Source organism: Vanacampus margaritifer, chromosome 7, assembly GCF_051991255.1.
Source record: "Vanacampus margaritifer isolate UIUO_Vmar chromosome 7, RoL_Vmar_1.0, whole genome shotgun sequence".
Classification (NCBI taxonomy): domain Eukaryota; kingdom Metazoa; phylum Chordata; class Actinopteri; order Syngnathiformes; family Syngnathidae; genus Vanacampus; species Vanacampus margaritifer.
In genome coordinates, this window is record NC_135438.1 from 13,995,152 (window position 1) to 14,021,383 (window position 26,232).

Genomic DNA, 26,232 nt, shown 5'->3' on the forward strand with positions numbered 1-26,232 from the left:
ATGTCAATATCTCTGCTATGTAGTTCCGCAGCATTCTCTGCTCCATCGATCAAGCATTTTGAACCAATTCTACACAGTAAAAAAAAATGGCGTCAATTTACTGTAAAAGAAGCACCGGCAGCATGCTGTTGTTTTAAAGTGTACTACTGTGATCTAAAACAACAGTTGATTACTGTAAAAAATAATACAGTACTGTGCTGTTCCAAAAATTAAAATGACAGTATTATTCTATCAACCCTATGTTTGCATTTTACTGTTCTTTTACACACAATTAGAATTACCGTTAATTTACGGTAAACTGCTGGCAGCTAGAATCGCCAGTGCCATACTGTTATTCTACAGTGGATTACCATAAAAATAATACAGTACTGTGCTGTATAAAAGTAAATATTACAGTATTATACTGTAACCCAGGGGTCTCCAACCTTTTTTCCACTGCAAGCTACTTTTAGAAAAGCACAACAGTTTTTCTTTGGTCCTTCCTCGGGTTTCCTGACGGCCTCACGACTCTGGCTGGAAGTGTTCGGTTTAGGTGAACGGTATGGGATTTTTTAATAGGTTTTAGGTGAACTAATGAATACACACACACTCGCACGCACACACACACGCACACACACACACACATACTCACCCATATACAAAAAAACAAAAATAAAAACAAAAGAAGGAGAGCAATGATGATGACATGCAAATCGGTAAAATTACCGAATGAACAATAAAAGTTCTAAGTTCTAAAAGAAAAAAAAGAAAGAAAAGCACAACAGTGAGCTACTCATGTTTCACAACATTTATTTTATAGCCAAACTTGTGTTACATAGCCTCCACTTCAAACACAACAACAAATGAACAGCGGTTACAAAAAGCATACGTTGGCATAAACAAAACAAAAAATCATACTGAAATTATGCTGAATATACATGCGCAACATCTCCAAACTAATGCCAATTAAATAAACGCTCGTTCCTGATTGGCTGCTCTTTCAGTCAGAGCAGCGTTATAAACGACAACCACACAATGCTGTACACCAGGGTTCACCAATTCCAGTCCTCGAGGTCCAGAGTCCTGCAGGTTTTAGATGTTTCCGCCCACTAGCACACCTGATTCATATAATCAGCTCATCAGCATGCCTGATAACGATCCTGAACTTTAGTATTAGGTATTCTGGTAGGCAGAAACATCTAAAACCTGCAGGACTCTGCACCTCAAGGACCGGAATTGGTAAACCCTGCTGTACACCAAGGGTCTCCAAATCCAGTGCTCAAGTGCTGGATTCTTGCACATTAAACATAAAACAGTCAATAAAATGTTAATCCAACACAAAACCACATTAGAATATTATATTGACTTTTGCAAAATAATATTTACCTTCTTAACGAGCCACAGGGGCAGGATGGCAATGGCTGTGATGTTGAGAGAACGATGGAGGGCTCCCACGTCAAGTGCTCCGTCCAATTTGGTGCTTCAGTTTAAGAGTCCGGAGGAAAATTAAAGCTTCCTTTTCTTGTTATGGTGTCCACAATCTTAAATGAAATACTGATGTGAAGGCCTTTCTTTAATATCATTCAATTTTGAATTTGGCCCAGGTAGCAAATTGCAAGGGTCCTAGTTGAATGAAAAAGGAAATAAATACTATACTGTATACAATTGCAGTGCCTTACTGTAAAAAAAAAAGGAGAAAACAAACTGCTTTGTACTATAATATTTTACAGAAGCTTGCTGTAATTTTTTGTTCCTCGATGACATCAAAATTTACGGTATTCAACTGTATTGATGGGAAAACGGCAAAAAATTCCCTCGATTTTTACTGCAATTTTTTACAGTGTACCTAGCAACAAACTGGTCATGCACAATTGTAAAGTGTATTAGCTAAAACAGCATTTATATTCTTTGGACATCTCATATACTGAATGTAATGAAATCTCTTTTTTTGTTCACTTGTCATGAGGAAGAAGCAGAATGTCTGAATTGAACTTGTTACTGTGGATCTTTCTTGAGAGCTCATTTCACATGTTAAGGATTTTGTGTAGTTACGGCCGGTTTCTGCTGTGCTTTATTGGTCTGCACCACAGTGTTCCTCTGCTGAGGATACCCGTTAAGGAGCTACAAAGTAAGGGAAGGCCTCTGGATGACACAGAGCTTCCACTTAAGTCCCATGTGTCTCACAGTGGAGGGCTTTTACATCCTACCTGTTTTCTGAGAAACAGAGGAAACCTGAAAACTGGGAAGCGGAAGAATTTCATGCTGAACACATTCACATCACATTTAGATTGTTCTTGTATGTATTTGCGAAACACAATAGACATGCATATATAGATCACGGAGAAATTGTGCACATCTGGGTGGTAAATCAACAACAACGGCTGTGTCCGAATGTCCACCCTTGTCCCCTATCCCCTCATTCACTACATAGCCCCGCACTATATAGTGGCCTAACATGATCCCTCATTCTGTTTGGCGATTCGGACAGCCAGCTTACTACTTTCTCCTCGTCAAATATCACGTGACAATCTTACCTGTCACGCGCACGTAATTTTGAGTGCCCTACATTTTCGCTCCCTGGACATCCGGACACCCCTACAAAATGGCGTGACCCCTCAGTAGGGCACTATATAGGGAGTAGGGTGCACATTCGGACGCAGCCAATGACTTTGTCGCTTGAAGGTAGTTTTGAAATGGACCACCAGATGGTACTGGAGATGGCTCATTGGTTGCATGGAATATAATAGTGACTCATTTTACACCAAATATCATCTTAAAAAACAAAACAAATTGGTTGGCTTAATACTTGGTTAAACACAGTTGAACTGTACTTAACACATTTAAAAGAAAAGTTAGTTAGTTAGTTAGTTAGCTAGCTAGCAGCTTGCTTGTTGTTTGTTTGTTTGTTTGTTTAGAAACCACCACGCCAAGGAAGAACAACCAATCAGATGACAATGTAACATCTTTAGCATCATCAACTGTCTGTGTAGTGTTGGAAGATAAGCTTTTTCTTCCGCGTGTTCGTTTTCTTTCTGGTAGTGAGGATGTTGTTTATCTGAATACAGGCTGGAGATTGATGAACAGTTCCTTCAAAGCTTTTATTTCTACAGAATATTCCGGGCACAAGTAAGTTACAGACAATGGCTGTAGCCTCTCACAAGTGCGAAGATTACAGAGGACTTACAATATTCTTATACTATCTTGAAGGGCGGTACCACACAGTTTCCAGTAAACAGTTCACAAAGTTGACCGGACATGAGATAAAACTCAAGGACATCATTCAAACACAGACCAAAGCCCATTTGAGGAATAGAGGAGGTTATTCAGTCATAATGCACCTGGCAGAAATTGCGATAACACTCACAAGGATACATCTGCAGAACAAAGCTCTACTGAGGAAATAAGGAAATTAAAACAGTTATGACTAAATCTGGGCAGAAGATACACTTCAGTAGCTTAATTGCTTACTTTATGGGGGGGATACTGCACATGGGTTTCATCTAGATCTCACACAGAGAGTTCCACTGAGAACCCTGTGATGTTTCAAGGATTTCATCCAGAACCTTCACAGCGAGTTCCACTGAAAACCCTTTTATATTTCAAGGGTTTCATCCAGAACTAACACAGTGAGTTATACTGAATTCATGAAATGCATGTCCATCTTGTTTTTGGTGTGGTCAGTTGGTTATGTTTTTTACACTGAGGTTGTCTGGGGACAAAAGTTTGTTTGTTTTGTATGTTTTGTCCTCACAGACCACGGTAAACAACGTAAACACCATTTGTGGTTGAAGTCTGTTTTGGAGTCAGTAAATAAATTACAGACTTATTTTTCTGTGAACAACTTGTCTTTTTTTATATGAACTTTATTATTATTATTTTAATTGTTTACTCATGGTAGAAGCTTAATAACGAGGAAAACTTTGGTATAAAATGTTTTATGATGCTTTTCTGAGACGGTCAATGTTTGTTCTCCCTCCCTCAAGCCAAAAACAATTCAAGGAGGCACACCCATGCAGCCAATACGCTGTCTTTCAGTGTTATGACATCCAGAGATTGTGTAACCCAATGTTTCCAAACATTTAGTGACCTAAGGTATTTTACATTTGAAAAAACTCACATAAAATAAAGAACATTTTGGGGTTGACTTCCTCTTTAAGCAATTATGCTAAATAGGCTGACATTTCTATCATATTAGTCATCATTACAATGACTTGCAAAGCATATGGCATTGAGAAAATAAAGAATGCTTTCTTTTCTAAGACCTCATGAATCTTGCTCTTCCTCAGTGTCCACCCCAATTATTGCTCTTCATCTTCTGCCCTCATCATCATCCTCATGGCAGGTGATTGCGTCCTCCTGTGGCAAGCTGCTATGTGTCCAGTAGTTACCGGTGGGTCTTCCCCAGCGGGGGCCTGCTGCACCCCCCCCCCCCAAGAAAATACATGCTGCGACCCATTAAGGTTATAATATTTGAGCAATATTGCCACAGCTTCCTGGAGCTGGTCTGATATGGCTCAGCAGGTCTTGAGGACAAACCACTTCATAGTAAAGATATGACGCACAACAGCCAAGACATTCTTTATCAGTGCTTTGCAATGATTTCCTTTCTCTGCTTATATTGTCTGAAGCAGATTGGGCAATTGCTCTCGGAACAATCAATGTTAAGCACTGGATGTCACTGCAATCATTTGGACCTTTTATATCTGTATGGGAGTTAACAGGGATCCACCAACATGATGCAAAAACACAATATGCCTTCCATTCATCTTTTAATGATACACTGTGCAAACACAAACACATTCTAGGTAAGGTAAGTAACAATTTTCCAATCTACTTGACGCCGCAAAACGATATTCAACAGCCAGTATGAAGCCTGCTACTATAATGTACCGTGCAACACATTCTCCACTAAATGTTTACCCAGCTTAGAAAGAACAAATAACGATTTAATTCTAACCTTTAAAAAATGGCATCCTAGCAACAGCATCTAAAATATAGAATACTATCAAATGTAGAAAAAAAAGTATGTGGTTCTCAGATTTAATGTATTAGGATGTCAGGTCATTACATACACAAGAAGTAAGTCTCAGTTCTGTACTAAAGTACAGTCATGATGGAACAGGAAATGGAATTTCCCAAACTTCGCCCACAGTTGAAAGCCTCGATGTGTCCAAAATGTATTCATTTAATCAGTGACATGCGGTGAGGCTCATGGCTGTCGAGGCACAACTCCTCTGGAGTCGGATATTTTAAAAATGAAACATAATTTAATGTAATCATTATAAGGTTGTTGTTGTTTTTAAACTCTTCACATGCAGAGAACGGCCAGCAGGGGGCGTCACTGCCTTACTTGCCTACCCTGACCGCACATCCTTGCATTAAAGTAAATAAAGTGAAATATTATAATTAAAGGGAAATTAAAATGTCTAGCCCAACCCTTGATTAACTAATTGCTTGGTTAAAAGGTGTGTTTCGAAAATTGTGTTCATATAGATAGTACAACTCAGGGGCCCCGTCATGTCGTGCCATCTGCTGGTGAGCTACAAAGTGAGCTTAGAAGAGAAGGTTGACGTCGATATCATCTGTGGAGACAACATTCTTGGCATTAATGTCTTTTACATTTACAAATAACATTTATTTAGTCCTCAGTAGACATTTCAAACAATAATGGATTACAATTAATCAGTACAGAGTAATAAATAACTCCTGATGCAGAGCCAAACAAGCACAAGTCAACATGTAGTTTCAATGTGTTTTTTTTAGCCTTTAATTGACAGGACAGCTGAAGAGTTGATAGGAAAGGGGTGAGAGAGGGAATAATCTGCAGGAAAGGACCGCACAGTCCGGAAATCGAACCGGAGCTAACCATCGTCCCCTTTCAATGACCTTCTTTATGAACATGGTGTCTGTGTGTGTGTATGATCTTACTATTCTTGATGCCAAAACAGGAAGTCCACTCTGTAAGGGACACCTGCTTGTCCTTGTCGGCATCGCACTCCTGAAAGAAGCGAGAGGTGCAGTGCTCCATGGGTACCAGCGGGACCCGCAGCGGCGCCAGTTCTGAGTGGGACAAGACTCTGCACAAGAGAAAGCAACATCAAATCATCAAGCGCGGCATTCTGGGGCAATGAGGGTGAGTCCATTGACATGCACCATTTTTTTAGCAGAAAGTTGGTATAAACTTATACCTGCGGTCATCATTAGCTCATTTTGTATTTAATAAGGGTACCTGGTCACACTGTTGCCACACGGGCCAAAAGCAGTGACAATGCACGGGTCGATGCGATTACGCATTCCGTATACGTAGAGATGTCTCCATGTGAGTCACTGTGTTCACACCCACAGTGGCACAGTATAACCACTGCCAGAGCCACCCGAGTGTGCTGGTCCACAAAATTACCTAAACCGGTGTGACACCCCAAGGGTTCACAGTTGCGTCGCTCACTTTGCCAAATTTACTAAATTAGGGTCTTCAGTTACCCTAATAGTGGGAGCAAGTACTGTAAGTAAGAAACATTGTGAGTGTAAACCCACACAAGAACCTTAAAGAACCTTACAAGAGTGAGCCATATGCACAATGCCTTGTGTAAGTATTTTGGATCAATCAGAAATTTCTGGACAACTTCTGGAGTCAATTGGCTGCACTGAGAGAAAAGGGGGTGAATAATTTTGCACGCCCTACTTTTCAGTTATTTATCTGAAAAAGAGTTTAAAATGTCATATAAATTTTGTTCCACGTCACAATTGTGACCAACTTGTTGTTGATTCCTCACAAAAAAAAATAATTTTATCAATAAAATTTTATGTTTGAAGCCTGAAATGGAGGAAGGTCAAAAAATTCAGGGCAGGTAATACTTTTGCAAAGAACTGTAGATATATTGTATATTATTTAGCTCCTCAAAAGTTAGTTTAGCTTACTTAGATTACATACAGTTAAATGTATTTGAAATCTGAATAGAATATCCTAAAAGTCGACTGAATGCAAATGATTATGCGGAAATCAAATGAAACAAACAACATTTGAAAATTCCCATTTTGGCCTTTGCCAGAGCTAGTGTCAATCAGTGCAGTAAAACGGACCTATCAGAGGGGTGCTGGTCCAGTTGAGCAAATTGCCAGTGCACTGGGTAGATGTACATGTTGTAGTTCTTCTCAAAGTCTTGAGCCAGTAGGTCGGCAGAGTGATTACCAGCATGAAGACGTCGCTCGCTCTCAAATATTTTCTTCACCTATGAACACAAACCGAACAACTTCATGTACCTTGCATATAGTTGTTTTTTTCCGATTGTGATGTATGCCAAATTGTTTTCTATTGACAGAGAACGAGAGGGACAGAAGATGCAAGATCAAAGTTCGTAAAGGTTTTGTAAAATTGCAGCAATAAGTTTAACGCACCCTGAATCGTTGTTTGGCAGTGAGGTAGCCGGGGGACATGGAGTCGTGTTCATAAAGCTGCAGCAGCACATTTTTCAGCCAGTCCCTCATTCGCAGTGGGAACTGGACCAGCTCGCTGTCCATACATGGAGGTATCACTAAGCAAGAAAGAAGGAGAAAACGCAAGGTCATATAAATTTTTCATGCATCAGTCTTTACGTGAAATGTTCACGCGCGCTCACATTTGCATGGTCCTGTGTAGTCCAGATGAAGTCGGTGTCCTTTCTTGGTGCCTTCCAGATTGCATTTAGTGGCGAAGAGTTCACATGAGGTGTTGTATGTTTTGTTGTCTGTCCCACACACCTTCAGCAATACAGACAGTGGTCTTCTTTATCAGATTAAGGTATGAAGATGAAAGGTATTGTTTTGATTGTATATATATATATATATATATATATATTTATTTATTTATTTATTTATTTATTTATTTATTTATTTTTTAAGAAGGCTGAATATATTGCTCTGGCAAACCAAGCAATAATTTGAGCGGCAACGATATTTTAATGGTTTATGAATTATTTGTGACTGCTGAGTCTGAAATGCCATCCCATTCTTTTAATTGGTTTTAGTTTTTGTGATCGATATTTATGACAATTGACTGATGCGCTTCGACAGTTTATGAAATGTACTTTAGTTTTATTAGAAGTAGTGGTTGTGTTTTGATGTCACCTGTTTTTGCATTTGTTTACTGCTAATATTGCCTAATTTTCTGAACGTTTGCTTGATTTTCACATGAAACATGATTTGCCTATAGCAGGCCTTCTGTGACGAGCTCTTTCATGATATTGCATTAAAAGTGAAAGAATACACTTGAAAAGACACATACAGCCTCATCATAGTTGTAGCATAGAGAGAATACCAATGTCATAACTTGTGTATTATTAACCCCTTTGTAAACAAACGGAGACAAAAATCTAAAAAATTACAGCAAGTAAAAAAACAAAACAATGTTATTTTCAGATGTCAAACAAGGCGGCATCAAACACCCTAAAACTGTTCAAACTTTTGTGACAACAAAATCTGTGTTATCTCATTTGGCAACATGGGATGCTAGCGGTTAGCATGTCTGCCTTACAGTCAAGATGGTTCAAATCTCAGCTCAGGTCTTTCTGCATAGTTTGTTCCATTCCTCTCATATGATTAAAAACAACCATGTTGGGTAGACTGAAACTTAAAAACTACTAAATCGTCCATCCACACTTTGTGTGAATGTTTTTATTTTTTGCGTACATGTGACAAGGTCATACTTGTTTTCCATGCCTCCCCAGCCAACACAGCTGAAGATCGTTATCAGGCTTCACGCAGAGTTTGCTGATCTTTTGAAACACATGTGTTGCTTGTGGGAAACATTGAAAACAGGCTGGATAGGGGTACTTAAGGACCAGGGTTGAGAACCACTGCTCTATGCTATTAAAAAAATGGAGAGAATTTCTCTTTAGCCATTTGGTGTACAATTAACCTCCCTCAAAATATTGCTATTTTCTGTCTCCTCATTTTTATCGAAGCTCATATTGTCAACTCAATAAATTGCTGCTCATACTACGTAGTATGGTTGGGCAAACAAACATAAATAGTTACTGTATTTTAGTTCAGACTTACATGATCAAACTCATTCAAGCTAAAGGGACATTCTGAGGGTTCCTGGCATACACAGTTTGGTTTATTATTCTCATCCAGTTTGCATATTTTTCCACGTTTGCAGCGGAAGTTATCGCATGGATCTGAAACAAAAAAAAATCATTAAAAAATCATACTTACATAAAAAGCAGTCCATTTACCATAAATACACCTCAACATGAGTGACGTCACTCCATGACTGGTTTGCTTCATTTCAGCTAAAACCACAATACACCATCCTTTGCATTCCATCTGCCTTCAAGTTTGTACAGTGACTAAATTCCACCTGATCTTTCTGCATTCACTCCTTAAGCTGGCAGAGTCGTGTTTTGCTTGCAGCCATGAAGCAAGAATGGCTCCGCTCATGCTGAAGTATTCGTTAAATTCGCCAGTCAGCAGATTGCGAGACTGTTGGTATAGTGATAGAATCAATGTAGAGAATGCTGCTGTATTAGGCAGACACCAACCAGGAGGCGCTTCTGGGGGAGGCGAGAACCTGGCACTCGGGTAGAGATCCACTTTGGCCCTTATCTGCACTGGGTTCACGCCTACTAAAGGGCCCTGTAGGATGAAATGTAGGGAATTATTCAAACGCATGAAAACAACCTATACATCTGTAAATGTTTAATCTGCTTCTAACTACATCAGATTTAGTGCAGGAAAAGCAAACAATTTCCTTTTACTTCAGCAGCTCCTTGACGGACACATGTAATAACCTTATTCGCCACTTGAGGGCAGCAGAAAAGCTCTAAATTAAATACATGACTACCACTATGGTGATTGGTAAAGGCTTGCACAAGTCTACCGATGAGCCACTAAAACTAGATTGCACTATACTGTATTCACTTTATATTAACACACTGTGCAGTGGGATCACATTTGAAAGTTACAAACATTGCACGCTTAGGAGTTCAAACTAAATTGTCTAGGAGAAAATGCATTTAAAGTCAAACAAAGCACAAGTTAAAAAAGAATGAAACAAAATCAACATTTCTGTCATGCGAGATGTCATCAAATCTCATGAGAGCTGTTCAGCTGTTCAGTGAGCAACAAGAGGAGTGTTTTTCTTTCAGCATGGATCATGCCACTACATAAAAGGTGTCAGAGATGGCAAATTGAATTTACTGTGATATAGAAAAAGATTCTAGCAATATTAGTATATGGCCAAAGTTTGAACATTAAGACTGCGCTAATTAAAAAAAATTAAAAATACAGTAGACCCTCGTCATGTGCAGGGATTAGGTTCCAGGTGGTCTGTGAATAGCCCAAAATCTTCAGACAACACCTCCAACATGTGTTTACCACAAAAAAAAGAAGAAAAAAAAGAAATAAAACGGTGGTGTCCCTCGTCCCACACAAAAAAAATCTGTAAATCTATGGGTGCCAAACCAAAGGTGTGCGGGGGTACACTGTATTTGACTTAAATACTGTAAATATTTTTAAATACCAATCTTACCGTGCAAATGTTTGAAAACAATCTGTACTTCAAAGTTAAACACAACTGAATTGTATTAAACAAAATGTACTGTATTGTATTTCTTTTTACGTTGACGTCACTGTAACAAGAGGTATAATTTTACCATTTTATCCAGTGATTCTTTCAAATACCAGACAAGGGAGCCCGATTGGTACTCTTACCTCACTTTTGAGAATTACTGCTATGAGGGTTATTAATGAGAAAGTGTTAGTTGATATATGGCCTTAGAGCAGGGGTAGGAAACCCTGGTCCTTGAGAGCCACTGTCCTGCCTGTCTTCCATGTCTCCCTCCACCAACACACCTGATTTGATGAACAGGATCGTTATCAGGCTTCTACAGAGCTTGCTGACGAGTGGATAATATGAATTAGCTGTGTTGGAGGAGGGAGACATAGAAAACAGGCGGGACAGCGGCTCTCGAGCACCAGGGAGTTAAAGATTTTGTGAGTGCAGTGACATTTTGAGCCCAGAATGAATCAATTGACTTTACAATATGTATTTATTTTGACATGAGTGTCACCGAAATGTTGAACTTTGGAGGTTCTGTTTGTGTGCCATACCCACTGTCCTGCTCTTCTCCTCTTTGCCTTGTGGACTGTGCTGTTATTGTGTCCTCCTCCCACCTCTTGAGGCGCCTCTTGGCTCCGCTCCTGTTTATCTTGTTTTTCCTCCCTTTGCGGCGAGTGCTTCCTTGTTCTTTGGCTCTTCTTTGGTCTCCTTGTCTGTCCACTGGCATGATCTCCACTCTCAACATGACTTTTCTCCTCATCCTTTACAGCCAGATGTGTCTCTGAGGCTTTGTTGTCTTGATTTTGATCCTGACTTGCCGCTCCTTGATGTTCTGTTCTTTTGGTGTTTCGCAACACATCGTCATCTATGACGCCGCCGCCAAATTTATCGTCATTGACATCTGATGTCGAAACGGACTTTATGTCATCGGTGTGGTCTTTGTCCACAATTGGCCGCAGAGGTGGCACAATTGCACTATCGCCAGCGTAGTCAAAACTGGACAATATCTTGGACTCTGTGCTACCTTCAGATTCTTCCAAAAAAGCAACATGTTCTTCACCTACAGATTCTTCCTCATCTTGTTTGCTTTCTTTCACCAACTTTTCCCCTCCCTCAGCACTCTCATTTTTAACCCGCTCATTATGTGTCATTATCATTTTCTCCTCCCGCACTTCTTCCTTTTGACTGACCTCTTCTTCATTTACACCTGCATTCAATTCTTCATCCATCTCTTCTCTTTCTGCTTCTTCCTCTTCCGCTGCTTCCTTCTTGAGAAGGTCCACCAGTGCGTCCTCACTCAGCAGGACCGCCTCGCTTTTATCCTTGGCCATCTCAAATTCACCGTTCTTTTTCACAGCCAAAGTGTTGTCTTCTGCGCTCGCTTCCCCATCTTCCTGCTCCTGGTTACTGGCTTCGACAGCCACTAAAGTGGGGAAGACTTGAGCCTTATTGGCCTCCTCAATGACAATGTCCTGAATTGGGCAAGAAAAAAAAAATACAATTTTAAATAAGGCCTTTTACAAAAGAGAGTCGGTGTTACCTTTTCTTTGGCCTTGTGTGAAGTTCTATGTTTTCCATGACGATTATTTTCTACCTATATGGAATTAGAAATGTGAATATTTTATGCATGTGTATTTGAAAGCTTCATTAAATAGTCTGCATTACTGACATCTCTACTCACAGATAAAGGGAATGCTGCAGCCAGTAGGCAAATAAAAACTATGCAGGCCCTCATGCCTGGAACAACAAACACAAATAAAGAATGTACATTTCTATCAATCACTACAGACAGACAGACAAGCAAATGCTTTAAGGACAAACCTAAGCAATAATCCGTATAGACGCATTTCAAAACTGCCACAAATATTTTGACTTCCACACATTTGATTTATGTGCAAAGCCGTCCGTCCCCCATCATCATGGTAGCAAGCCTCGGCTTCACCTCAAGTCACTTGCAAAGCTAAAGTAAGCACGAAGCAGCTACTAGACTGGAAAAAAAGCAGACTAAGTCCACAGTCGCTTTTTGTTGTTGTTGCAGAGCGGAAGCAAAGCAGACATTCGCGGGTCTGTTCATGGGAACCAAAGTGCTCTGGTTTGGTCCGGTTAACCCATGCATATCAACTCCAGACTTGGCTGTGATGTGTACAAATATTGAATAAGAATATGATTTTTTAACATGACAGTTTACAGTCACAGTCCTGACTGCAGCATTGCAATTCATATTTCTATAAGTCATAGTTTTTTCATGCTTGTAATGCATATTGTGTACACTATAATGGGAACTGTATTCAAAATTTTGATTAGTACAGTTAAATTGAAGATGCTTTCAGGGGAAACTTTGATAAAGTAGGTTTGAGTGTGGGGACCAAATTTTGTGCTCAGTGGCTAAATGTAATTTTTAAAATGAAAATATGGGCCAAAACATCCATAGAAAATTTAATTAGTTTTAAAAAATATAAATACAAGTAAGCTGTGTAAAATATTAATTTTAATAAGGAAATCATGATTTAGCATTCTGTTTAAATTATTTAGAATGAATAATTAATTAATCAATTATTTACCTAAATGAATTTAAAATGTAAATATAAAGTTGTTTATCTTAACTAATATAATTTTGTTTTATTATTTCAAATAAACCACTAAGCCAATTCATGAGAAAGATCAATACAAAATAATTTAACATAAAAAAAGTATACAATTTTATCAACTACAGTGTTATTTAATAAAATGACATTATTCGCTTTTCAGGTTTGTTGATTGTTGCATCTGCTTAATTGGTCAATAATGTGTTTTTAAAAATTAAAACAAGCATGTATGGGTACAAACCAGTAGTCTAAATTTGTGAGAAAAGAAAAATTCACCAAATTTTGACATAGGTGGTTTCGTCACAACACGAGCGATTAAAATTATTTATTTTACTAAGATTTTTTGTATTTTATGTTTTTTTTACAATAATTAAATACTTACTTAGAATTACTTAATAAAATGCATTTTAAATGTATATGTAAAGAGTTTTTACTCACATTAGTTTTCAATTATTTACAATAAACAAATTAGCCAATTATTCAATGAGATTAATCATTTAAAATGAATAAATGTGTTATAATTCATCAATTTTATGAAGAAATTGACACAACAAATACTACTTACTTAACCATACTTTGCCAACCTCTAGTCTAGACAGACAGTGTAATTTAGAATTTTCATTTGTGGCATTATTAAGTTGACAGAATCTTTCAACCTGATTGACTGGTGATAAATGTGCATTTGTCAAGCTGCAATTATACTCAAGTGTCTCTGAGGGAACGTCTGCCACATTGATATATGGGCTACATAAATAGCATGAATAAAATGCTAAAGGGTTCTTCATCGTGTGACTAGTACACACTTGACTCAATCTGAGACACATGCGTATATCAACATGCATATTTTTTACAGATGAGTCTAGACGTTTGATTGTAGCTCATATAACAGCAGCATTCATAACATATTAGTGATACACATAAATCCCAAGTATCAGAATAAAGCAATAAACACTCAACCTCGGATAAAAGAGGCCTCAGTACGAGCATACCAGCAGCTGCTACAACAAATGGGAACTAATCAGACAGCATAAATTCACAATTTTTTTAATGTGAGCATAAAACACCCGCGCATAAGGAAATAATACCTGAGGTAAGTTGCTTGAAGAAGAAGGGGAATTCTGCGCAAGCATTAGGATGTGCCTCTGCTCAACTTGGGAAGAAGCTCTTTTGTATTCCAGACGGGGATCATACTTTACAAACACTGCACACACACACCTCACACACAATGGGTCAGTCGCGCCAATACTTTGATAGCAAATGGGTTGGGGGCTCAGGGGAAAGAAAGACTTTAATACTGTGCACCATCCGTCCATTTTCTACATTTACATATTAGGATGACTTTGAGCAACAGATGGGTTCAAACTGGGCTGGTAGCCAGTCGATCACAGCGCAGATAAAGGCAAAAAACTATTCACACTTATTCTCCTGTAAACAAACTCCACAATGGAAGTCTCAGGATGGGATTCAAACCCAGAATATTACAACGGGGAGAAGCAGACAAGACCAGTATTGGACAGAAAATGAAATACGGGACTTTCTGGGGCACGTAAATTGGGATTCCACAAGTTAGATTTTTTTTTTCAAGGCTTTTGGCCTCCAAAAAAAAAGACTTGAAAGTAAATCAGTGACCACGACAGGGAGTACATTTCAACTTTTTCACAACATGGCAAGCATGGTGGCAGAGTGGTTGGTTCAATTCCAGCTCTCCATCTGCTCTTAACACCTGACTTTTTGGCCTTTTGCTGTGGAGTTTCCATGTAGTATCCACGCTTCTGTGGATTTTCTCGCAGTGACCCAGCCTGCTGTCATATTCCAAAAACATGTAAGTTAATTTCTGGCCATTTCCCTTGACCAAGGTGCTGACACAAGGTCTGGGTTTGGTTACCGAGGCAGTGCAAAGCTGCCCACTGCTCTTTTAAGAATGGCTTCACTGCAGAGAGCACATTTTACTGGACATTGTACGCTCCGAAAATACACCTCTAGGATTGCCCCAAAACATGAAATTGACCAGCTATGAGGCTGTTGAAATGATCAGAAACAGAAACTGAGGTCAAAATGATCCTTTTGTTTCCTGCTAGTGCCAAAGATATCAAGAAATCAGTTGAAGTGACTGAAAACTGCATGTCACTGAACAGTCCAACTGTGAGGTCAAATTGAGGCTCCTGGGCCCACATTCAACATTTTTGCTGAATCCTGGCTCAAGAAAAGGGCACCACAACCATGGCTTGCCAAGCAGGGTGTCCTGAAGCTATATTCCACCTTTTTACAACCATGCCACATGAAAGAAAAGAAACATATTAAACCAACTAAGCTTGCATTTTTTCCCAGTACTCAACTGTAGAACGGCCACGTATATGTTGTTTTTTTTATATTCTGTGAAAAAACTCAACTTTACAAGAAAAAAACTCATATTAGCGGCATTACAAAGTGGCAAATTTGCGAGAAAACCCACACACAAATTTACGAGAAAAAAACGTGCAGATTTGTCACATCATAATGTGGCAAATTTGCGAGGAAAAAACTTGCAGATTTGCAAGAAAAAAAATCAGAAATTTGCAAGAAATACAGCGTACTCTGTGGTTGTGCCAATACTTTTCGGTCTGGTTTTCAAATAAGGAGAGAGTGATTGCTTTAGCAGATATTAACCATATCATATTAAGCACACGCACTTTGAAGCGTTAGATACAAGTTGCTAAATTGATGTGTTGAATCTGTTGTTCTCAGTCATTCACTTGCGTTTACCTAACGTCTGCAAGCTTCTGATTGGTTAGTGTTAGTCAGCTGATAGTGGGTCAGGAAGTGTTGTTGCTGTAGCTTGCCGTGTGTAACGAGTAAAGTTTAGAAATATGTCTCCATCCTGCGTTTTCATTTTTTAAAGATTGTTCTATTAACCAACAACGAATTTTAGCGTTATATAGCCACTGGTGTACAAAAGGCAACACTGTCCAGACTATAGCTACGCTACATGTCACACGTTTCAGAGTTTTTTTCTCGTAAATGTATTAGTATTTTTTCCACAAATTTACCACTTTATAATGTCCCAAATCTTTCTCGGAATATTACGCCCCCTCAATGTGGCCTTAATGCGCCATTGTAGTAGTTAAAAATCACCATTGTCTTAGCCTTCACTCATTAAAAAGGCACCACTGTCATAGGCCATAAGACCAACAGTATAATGTAAAAACAGTAGTTTGTGAAAGTCATTAAAAAAAAAAAACTGTCCCTTGCCTTTTACAAGGCAAGAAACCAAATTGTGCAACTGTAACTTCTTAGAACTTGTTTACAGACGGTTTAAAATAGAAGCTGGCAAATTTGTTTTGGCCCCTTGTTGGGCAGGACAGTGACTTGCGGTTAGCACATCTGTCTAAGGTTCGAATGACAGCTCTCGCCTTCCTGTGTGGCGTTTGTATGTTCTCCCTATGCTTGTATGGGTTTTTACTTATTTACCGTGATAAACGTGAGTATACTTCAAGTGCAGTTGTAAAAGATACACTATTGGATAAATCCAATTCCTAACATATTCTTCCAAATTCGTGAATTTATTAAATTTTCTCACTGCAAAAGCTCAACTGACTTAGACCCATATTGCACCCAAGATGGTTTCGGTACCTGAGGTTTGTTCTCCCTTTCCTGTTCAGAGTGCTAGCATTACTTTAGCAATCATTTATATATTGATTCCTTAGTTGGAATGCAAGAGTTCTGCAGTTTTCTAATTCATTCTCTGAAAACCACCAGGTGATATAAAGAAAGTCACATTTGTGACAAATGTTCACTTGCATCAAGTTATTTCCCTTGCGTAAATCCAGACTTGACTGTGAAGGTCAACGCATCACACAACTTCACAGAACCGCACTGCGAACACACAGACATAGTAAACCGCATGTCTGCGTGCCACAACAAGCATCAATCAACCTCGGCTCACTACGCCCCTTTCTAAAGCAGGACACCGAGTGGCGGCTGTGGTTTGCAAAGTGCTCCAGACTTGAGTGAACATCCCCAGCCTAATTACATGTTTCTTGTGCATAGCCAAACTCCAAGGAGGTTAAACAAGGAATTCTTTAGTTTTATTTAAAGACAGACCATATATGGACAGACAGGAAACTTTTAAAAGCCTCAGACAGGAAATATGATCTCTTTATTTAGGTATCTTACTGTACATATCTTATTTCCACAGACCAATCCCAAAGTTCCAAAAACAGGGTATGGTTACATCGTAACAAAACTATATTTCATCTACGATGGGGTTCTAAACTTAAAAAAAAATACAATGTGTTACATAATACTTTGTAAAATTATGATTTAGACTAATTTTTAAATGGTCTAAACAACTCAGACACATTAGAAAAATAAAGGGAATTATCTAGAAAAGCACTACCAAAAACTTTTTTAATTACTATATGTTATACTATTGTACTTGAGGCACCTGTATTTTTGCATTTTTGCAGTTCATAGTTACAGTAGGCCTATATTTTGTATAAACTACCAGTCAAAAGTTCGGACACACTTTCTAGTGCTACTAAATAGGCTGATTACCAATTTGACGGTTTACCATGATTACAAAAAGTCAAGGTTTTATTCATCCATTATTTCTGCTTATCCGAGGTTGGGTCACATGGCAGCAGCTTTAGCAGGGAAATGTAGACGTCCCTCTCCCCAGCCACTTCGTGCATCTCTTCTAGGGGAATTCGAAGGTGTACCCAAGCCAGCCAGGAGACAAAGTCTCTCCAGCATATCCTGGCCCGTCCCCAGGGCCTCCTCCCGGTGGGACATGGACCTCACCTCACCTGAGAGGTGTCCTGGACGCATCCTGATCAGATGCCCGAGCCACCTCATCTGGCTCCTCTCAATGCAGACCAGCGGCTCTTCCCTGAACCCCTCCCGAATAACCAAGCTTCTCACCCTATAACCAAGAGACAGCCTGGACACACTGTGGGGTAAATCATGTTTGCTGCTTGTATCTAGTTCTTTCAGTCAAGAACCACAGCTCGTACCCATAGGTGAGGGTAGGAATGTAGATTGCCGTTGCCTTTCAGCTCAGTCCCCCAACAAATCGATGGAGTCACTAGCAGGACAAGGAGATCTCTTCTGCACAAAGGACTCCAAAAATGGTGGGTACTATGAACTGTTGTTTGGTGCATATGCACAAACGATGATGTATTTCCATTGTTACTGTTGTTATTTACGCACGTAATAAACAAAGTGAATTAAATGGATGAAATTTGTTGGCTGTGCTGAAGCCTGTAGATACAGTTAAGCTACAATATACATTTATGTCACAAAGACAAGGTAATAGGGCAGCACGTGAGTTTGACTAAAAAACTTATAATATACAGTAGTAAGTATAAAGGATTTATAATGTCTTCTGGACTTCATCAGCATAGACAGTTGGCAGTTTGGGGGGAAAGTGGTCAAAATGTAAGTTAACAGGGAAACAAGTATAACCTCGTTCATGCCACACTTCCGCTCTGAGTGGGTGAGGGTTTTTTTTCTCCCCAAAGGAACACAAACCCTATAGTTTGCGCATCTGTATTTCATATAGGCCTATGACAAGTGAGGGGGCAGAGTCTGACCAAAATTGAAGTGTGCATCTGGGGGGCAAGGTCTGAATTTTAGATATATCATTTTATATCTATCTATCTATCTATCTATCTATCTATCTATCTATCTATCTATCTATCTATCTATCTATCTATCTACTAGCTAGCGAGCTACTTAGCTACTGTATCTACAGTCTCTGTCTGTCTATGGACCAATTTTTTTAGTTCACACATCTGGACTACTAAAAATGTGCTTGCTGACATAATGTTCCTCCATAGTTTATGACACGTGGTTTGAAGTGCAAGAACTGGATTTTGTTTCCAAAAAAAATGCGTGTGTCTGTGCATGAGTGCGGACGCGCGCGTGTTTGTGGCGTATTTGTTTGTGGTTTGTGTGTGTAATCATCACCAGCCCGCCAAAATGTTTTGCGCTCACTCTCTGGCACAAATATCTTGGCGTGTCCATAGAAGAGAAATCCGGAAGGAAGTGATGTAACTAAAGCATAATTTGGTTTGCATATATACAGTAGCTGTTGGGGTTTCCTACAGCATGCTCCAACTACGATCTTGCAGCTCAGAATAGGCGCTGGCTTCTCCTGCTCGCTGTCACATAAACTAAAGCTCGGACAGCTTCTCACTTGGCGTCTCACTGAAAGAAGATTATCCATCAAGCTTTGACTGCTTCTACCCAGGTAATATTGAATATTTATTTGGTCTCTTTTCATTCAGTTAAATGTGCTTGCATTTTTCTTCACATAGAATTAACATATTCATGTATTTTAAGTTTGCATGCAAACATCTGCTTTTAGCGTTAGATTTTGCTGACAATAATAATACAAATGTCATCTAATGATCATGATTATATTCACTTCTGAACTACTTTTGTCTCTGTGTGAGTATGGTTTAGCTTTATAGTAATGTGAATTGCACATGTGTATTACAGAATGAAGGTCGTCGTACTAACATTTTGCCTTATTGGGGCTGTATTTGCCAAACCTGTAAGTACATATTTTGGAAAAATAAGTACAGTACAATGCTTGTTATTAAAGAAATGCTTATTATTAAAGAAAAACAATTCCATCAGTCCTACACCTGTTTTAAATATACCTCATGTGGTGCTATAAATTAAATAGCCCACGAATAATCACGGACAGTGTAAACACATTCATTTTATTTCTTCATCTGTCAGATTTCATTGAATGGCGTCGCAGAGTCAAGTGAATCAAGTGAATCAGTGAGTGCATTTTTCTTTTCTTTTTCTCAATTTCATTTAATGTTAGAAATCCAGCATATCATTAGACTAATGGTGTGATTATATTGTCTGCACGCATCTGCAACTTCAAGCAACAAATCTTCAAAGAATGCACCACAGTAATGACGTTGATGTTGAAGAGTATCATTAAATGTCTCATTCTCTCCGGTTAATTTCTTTCAGTCTCAAACTGGAGGTTCATATGTTCCACAATCCTATCAACATTCCACCTACCACCAGCAGGTAATTTACTTGGATTTAATTATGATTTACTGCAATTTGCAACAATCAATGTTTTCTTCTTTTGGGAGGTCTCAGAGATCTGGGGTTTAAAAAAAAAACTCAAATTTGTTGTGTGTTTTTTGTGTGAGTGTGTATGTGTGTATGTGGCTTACTCTAATGAACTTTCAATGACAGCACCAGATGCTTGGAAGGGTGTCATTAAATGTCTGTGTTAATTTCTTTCAGTCTCAAACCGGCGGTTCCTATGATCCACAATCCTATCAGCCTTACCCCTACCAGCACCATCAGCAGGTATTTTAATCGACACATGACGGAATTATGATTTTCTGCTGCTAAAGGCATCATTTTGATTTTTTTTCCCCCCTCATCTTTTGTGGGTTTCAGAGCTCTGAAGAAAATCGCCAACATCAAGTGAGTGTTTTTGTTTTTTGATGACAATGATGAACATTACACAAATGAACGGGATGTTAACTAATGTCATTAATTTAAATGTGTTCATTTATTTTAGCCTCAAAGTGGAGGTTCCTATGATCCACAATTCAATCAGCATCACCCCTACCAGTACCCCCAGCAGGTAATTTGTTCAAAACGTTTTTCTCTATAGCTGACAGTATGACAGATGAGCCTTGGACAAATGCAACATAATTATGTTGATGGTAATGATAAAGTGTATCATTAACTGTTTCACTCTGCTAACTTCTTTCAGTCTCAAACTGGAGGCTCATATGATCAACAGTCTTATCAGCAGTACTTGTACCACTACTACCAGCAGGTAATATACTTAATTCCGTATTATTTTTTTATGATTATCTGCTATTGGTACAATTTTGGGATGCATTTTCTAGTCTTTCTTTTTAATCATGTCAGTGATGATGTAGATGGTTAGAGGTGGGTATTTCCGTCCCTCCGTTGGCCTAAGGACGGATGCCCACATTTTTGGCGGACGCCAACATTTTCAGCAAGTTCTTTATGACACAAAGCCTTGAAAAAATACACGGACCGAGAAGAACTGACCCGGATTGACGGACGAAAACCTGCTTCAGTCGTTGTTCAGCCCATGTATTTTTTTTAGGTTTCGTGTCATAAAGCACCCGCCAAAAAAGTGGGAACTCAATGATAATTTGAGCATCCGTCAACGACAGGGTCGAGGCACAGTCGGAAGTGTCTGTCTCTGTAGATGGTAAAGTGTATCATTAAATACCTCTATTCATTTCCCTCAGGCTCAAAGTGGAGGTTCCTATGATCCAACATCCTATCAGTATTACATCCAACAGTACCAAAAGGTGATTTACTCTATTATGACTTAATGTATTGAAGGCATAATTTGGAATGTAATATTTTCACTTCTTTTGTGGCTATGAATCAAACCTACTGCCTAAAATGGCTCAAGTAACACAAGGGTTTTTTTCTGCTTCAGAATTGGGATCCAGCTTCTGCGAGTACTGACAACCAGGTTGTTGGTCAGTCACAGCAGCACACAGCAGACCTCAGCGACACTACTAGTGAGGAAGGGGACACAGGCAGCATCACTGGCAACACAGCTGATGCTGCTGACAGTGATGAGGGCACCAGTAGCGAAAGTAATGAGGCCATTGGCACACGCCATGACATCAAGGACCAAGGGGCGAGTGATACGACTGACAGCAGTGACAGCACCAGTGATGAATCCAATCAGAGCGTCGATGGCTCAAGGAGTGAAAGCACCGAGAGCAGTAACATGAGCGAGGCCACCGATAGCGACAGCGACGAGTCCACTGAGACCACCGGAAGTAACAATAATGGACCAATTCAAACTGACAGCAAAAGTTACACATTCAAGAGCCCATTGGTCGAAAAAGTTATTTACAAAATTGAGAGCAACTATGGGGAACCTGATCAGACCATCAAGGGTAGCGACGGAACCAGCAGTGAAAGCAGTGAGACCAGTGAAGCCAGCATCAACACCAGTAGTGAAAGTAGTGAAACAAGTGACACTCATGACAGTACAAGTCATGAAAGCAAGGAGGCAGACAACAGCAGCGAGAGTGCCAGTGATGAAAGCACCAAGTCCACAAACAGCCCCAGTAGTGAAATCCAGCAGACGTTTAAGGTCAGTGAAGTCAGTTATGCCATCAAGAGCTCAATGGGAAGTGATGTGATTGACAGCAGTGAAAGCAACAGTGAAGAAACCGTTCAGACCAGCGTGACCAGTGACACCACCAGTACCGAGAGCAATGAAAGTGCGACCAGTGACATCAGTGATCATGACAGTAATAGCAGTGAGTCCAATGAGAGCACCAGTAGGGACAACAACGTATCGATTCAAACCAGTGACAAAAGTTATACCATCAAGAGTCCATTGGTGAACAAAGTCATTTACAAAAGTGTGAGTATCATTGGAGAATCTGGACAGACCGGCAAGGGAAGTGATGAAACCAGCAGTGAAAGCAGTGAGACCAGTAAAGCTAGCAACAGCACTAGTAGCGAAAGCAGTGAAACAAGTGGCACTCATGACAGCTCAAGTCAAGAAAGCACTGAGGAAGACAACAGCAGCGAGAGCACTGAATCCAGCGAGGCCACGAACAGCCCCAGTACTGAAACCCCTCAGACGGTTAAGGTCAGTGAAGCAATCTATGCCATCAAGAGCTCACTAGTAAGTGAAGTGACTGACAGCAGTGAGAGCACCAGTCAAGAAACAGCTCAGCCCAGCGTGACCAGTGACACCACCAGTACTGAGAGCAACGAAAGTGACAGCAGCGAGTCCAACGAGAGCACCAGCATTGGGTCAACTCAAACCGATGACAAAAGTTATACCATCAAAGCCCCATTGGTTAATAAAGTTATTTACAAAAGTGGAAGAGATGGTGGGGAAGCCGGTCAGGCCGATAAGGGTAGCGATGGCACCAGTAGCGAAAGCAGTGAAACAAGTGACGCTCATGGCAGCACAAGCCATGAAAGCAACGAAGAAGACAAGAGCAGTCAGAGTGCAAGTGAAGATAGTAACGAGACCATTAGCCCCAGCAGTGAAAACCATGAGGCAGTCAAAGTCAGTCAAATAAACTACGACGTCAAGACCTCGCTGGCAAGTGTGATCGAGAGCAGTGAAAGCACCAGTGAAGAAACCATTCAGACCGGCACTAGCAGTGATATGACAAGTAACGACAGCAGTGAATCCAATGAAACCAGCAGTCATGAAGGCAGCGGAACCACTCAAGGTAGTCACTCCACTAGTCACGAGAGCAGTGAGTCCAGCGACACCACTGAGGATGATGACTCCTCCGCTAGCAATGAAAGCAATGGATCCAGTCGCACCACCAGTCAGGAAAGCAGTGAAACCAGCAAGGCTAGTGACAGCACCAGCCACGAGAGCAGTGAAAGCAACGAGGCCAAAGACAGCAACAGTCTTGAAAGCAACGAGGTGCGCCAAAGCAAAGGTGCAGACTGTAAAGACGGGGATGAGAGCTGTGAGAGCGAGGAGTATTTCTTCCAGGATATAGGCGACGATGCTCACTACTCTGTGGACCACCTTATGGTGCCAGATGAAGACGACATGGAGTTACGTCTGCGGAGAAGATGACCTCACCTAAAGCACGTTTCACACATTAACTTCAAGACTGTTGAAGAAGCTGTCTGGTGGTATTAGGTGTCTCATAAGCTATTTTTTCTACACCTGAATGTTGAAATTGGTATCATGTTACTGTTTGTTTACTGAAATTATTTTGTACTCCTGTCTTCACCTGGCTGCAGAGTGTATCTATACAGTTTACTGCATTTTGTGTGTTTTATGAAAATAAATCTTTTAATTTGTATTTGCTTGTGTTATCCTTAAACAAAAAATGTTTTGTGCTGCTTTTCAGTCTCTTTCCTTTAGTATTCCTTTATCAGGCTCTTGTGTTAAGATTTGTCTAATCGTATAATAAACTGTATTTGTTATAATAAATATAATAAAATATTTAGTTCCAGGCCCAGCTCGCTCATTAGGCAATATAGGCAGATGCTAACTTAGCATAGCATGGTAACTTAATTGGCACACAGAATAACAAACAAACACACTTAACTTCTTCAATTTAACAATTACACACAAGAATTGTGGTATGAACGTACTTCGCATGTATTCATACTCTGGAACAAAGTAATTTATCTTCAGAAATATGTGAAATGCTGCTAGGTAACCGGTAACTTAAATTACTGCATCACTCTCAATCGCCCCTCGCTCTATCATGACGTTATTCAAGCTTTTCAGGATCCATTAGAATAGCAACATTCACCTAACGAAAAAAAAACTAATCTTTTGTACATAGTAAATGCCGTTAATGGTTATTGTATACTTGCTGTTTGCGTTGCCCTGTTAGATTGTGTGTGCAAGGTACTTGACCTTGTATTTGTGTTGCATGTTTATTTTATTTGTGTTTAACGCTGACTGTTGGGTGTGTTTGGTTTAGAGACATCCTGGTCATTTCCATTTAGTTTCTTAATGACATACCAACATACCAGAGAATAATGAATGTTCCTTTTGCTGATATATCCCTGTTTCAGCCAATTGAAGTACTTCGATATTCCTTGGTGATTTAAGTAATTTTAATCTGATTATCAGTTTGGAAATAACGCATTACTAAAGAAAGAGGTCGTGTTAGAGTAACACGTTGTTTCATTCATGACCAATTTGAATGTGTTAGTTGTTACTGACATGATCACTAGCTGTTAGTTAAAATTTTCTAAAGCATGTTTTTTTTTTTTTAAACAACACATCAGTGTTCAGATATGTATGGTATAATTGAATAAAGATTTCACGATTATAATATTTTGTAGTATTTGTTTCTACATTATACATGTTAGTAGTTTTTTTTGTTAAACATGAGCAAAAACTGAGAACAATGTAGGCTATGTATTACTTTTGTTGTTGTTGTTGTTTTTTAGATGTTACAGGCCAAGCCTGGTTATTTAAGAACAGTATGGTGGGGCTATAGTGTCGCAGTTCCACACTTTGGCACAGGGGAGCGGTGTCGGTCCAGAGAGTGAATGGCAGCAGCGGAGCTTGTTCTCAGACTCAGCGCACTGTATGTTGGTTAAAAGGGAAGAATAAGTTTGTGCTCAAACAACGACAAGAGAGCATGCCTGTTCTGTCTTTTGTGCCACGGTTAAGATGTCACTGGACGGGGGAAGAAGAATTAATAGAGATAATGCATAGGGTTACAATCTTCATAGTTAAAGCGAAACCCAGTGGTGCACTTGGGCTTCTAGTCAACCCTCAGTACATGAGCGCCTTCAGTGGCTTTCCTGCGCAATTGCGAATTTCTTTTTATTACAAGACCCTTTTTTTTTTACCACTACAGCGTGCAATTAGCTAGCAAGTTATGACTACAACCCGAAAAAACATATTTGTCTTGGATGCTAAAATTGCTAGAATGGCAAATAGCTCGTTTTCGTTAAACCCCAAGTGTTTTCGGTCTAGTGCATAGCTTACAAACTATAAGATTTTAAATAAGTCAAAGGGTCGACATGGCCGGTTAGCTCAGTTGGTTAGAGCGTGGTGCTAATAACGCCAAGGTCGCGGGTTCGATCCCCGTACGGGCCAAAGCTTTTTTGCTTTGCTTTTTGCATTTTGTTTTTGGACGTTACGTTTTTTTTGTTTGTTTTAAATCATTTCGTTTTACAGCATAACGATGTAAATCCAAGGTGTAACGCGCTTTTACAGCATTTAAAAGTTAAATACTGAATGTATTTTACTCAGCATCAATTATGTCACCAATAAAAGCACAGCGCTAATGTAAGCTCAAAATGTTTTTCTACTTCAACCGTTTTTTTTCTTCTAAAACTGTTTATTCATAATGTAATCCAATATTTTTATGGCATTTGTTCTTTTGTCAATTTTGAAACAAGTATGAGATGTTGACATATATAGACCATATTAGATAAGAGATAGAGGTAATTCATATCATCTAAATACATAAATTAGTGCTGTCAAAGTTAAAGCGTTAACTGATTGATTAATTAATTACAAAAAATTATCGCATTAATCATGAATTAATGCAGATTAATCGCACTGTTAATTTTTACCATAGATTATCCTTTAGCGTGACAGCGGATGATAATTACATGCATTAAAGTAAAGCATTTAAT

At 39.4% G+C, this 26,232-nt stretch overlaps 2 protein-coding genes and 1 non-coding gene across 4 annotated transcripts; 2 read left to right on the forward strand and 1 right to left on the reverse strand.

Moving 5' to 3' along the window:
• Nucleotides 1-4,731: 4,731 nt before the first annotated feature.
• sparcl1 (SPARC-like 1) lies at nt 4,732-14,356 on the reverse strand. 2 transcript variants are annotated; one of them, XM_077571405.1, is made up of 11 exons: nt 14,187-14,356; nt 12,198-12,253; nt 12,057-12,110; nt 11,068-11,988; nt 9,498-9,591; nt 9,013-9,134; nt 7,596-7,716; nt 7,375-7,511; nt 7,060-7,208; nt 5,908-6,056; nt 4,732-5,561 (listed from the first exon to the last, which is right to left on the reverse strand). In XM_077571405.1, the coding sequence occupies exons 2-11, from the start codon at nt 12,249-12,251 to the stop codon at nt 5,533-5,535; spliced, it is 1,830 nt and encodes a 609-aa protein (XP_077427531.1). In that variant the 5' UTR covers nt 12,252-12,253; nt 14,187-14,356; the 3' UTR covers nt 4,732-5,532. The 2 variants fall into 2 exon arrangements, with proteins under 2 accessions (XP_077427531.1, XP_077427532.1); XM_077571406.1 differs by lacking the exon at nt 14,187-14,356 and adding an exon at nt 12,338-12,447.
• A 5,226-nt stretch (nt 14,357-19,582) lies between these two features.
• Nucleotides 19,583-23,766, forward strand: LOC144055391 (uncharacterized). The gene is made up of 10 exons (XM_077571321.1): nt 19,583-19,636; nt 19,828-19,872; nt 20,074-20,133; nt 20,359-20,424; nt 20,518-20,550; nt 20,642-20,707; nt 20,840-20,905; nt 21,354-21,416; nt 21,551-22,951; nt 23,120-23,766. Exons 1-10 carry the CDS (start codon nt 19,583-19,585, stop codon nt 23,687-23,689), a joined length of 2,424 nt encoding a protein of 807 aa, XP_077427447.1. The 3' UTR covers nt 23,690-23,766.
• A 1,847-nt stretch (nt 23,767-25,613) lies between these two features.
• trnai-aau (transfer RNA isoleucine (anticodon AAU)) lies at nt 25,614-25,687 on the forward strand. Its single transcript has one exon. It is a non-coding gene; the product is annotated as a tRNA-Ile (tRNA).
• The last annotated feature ends 545 nt before the right edge of the window (nt 25,688-26,232 follow it).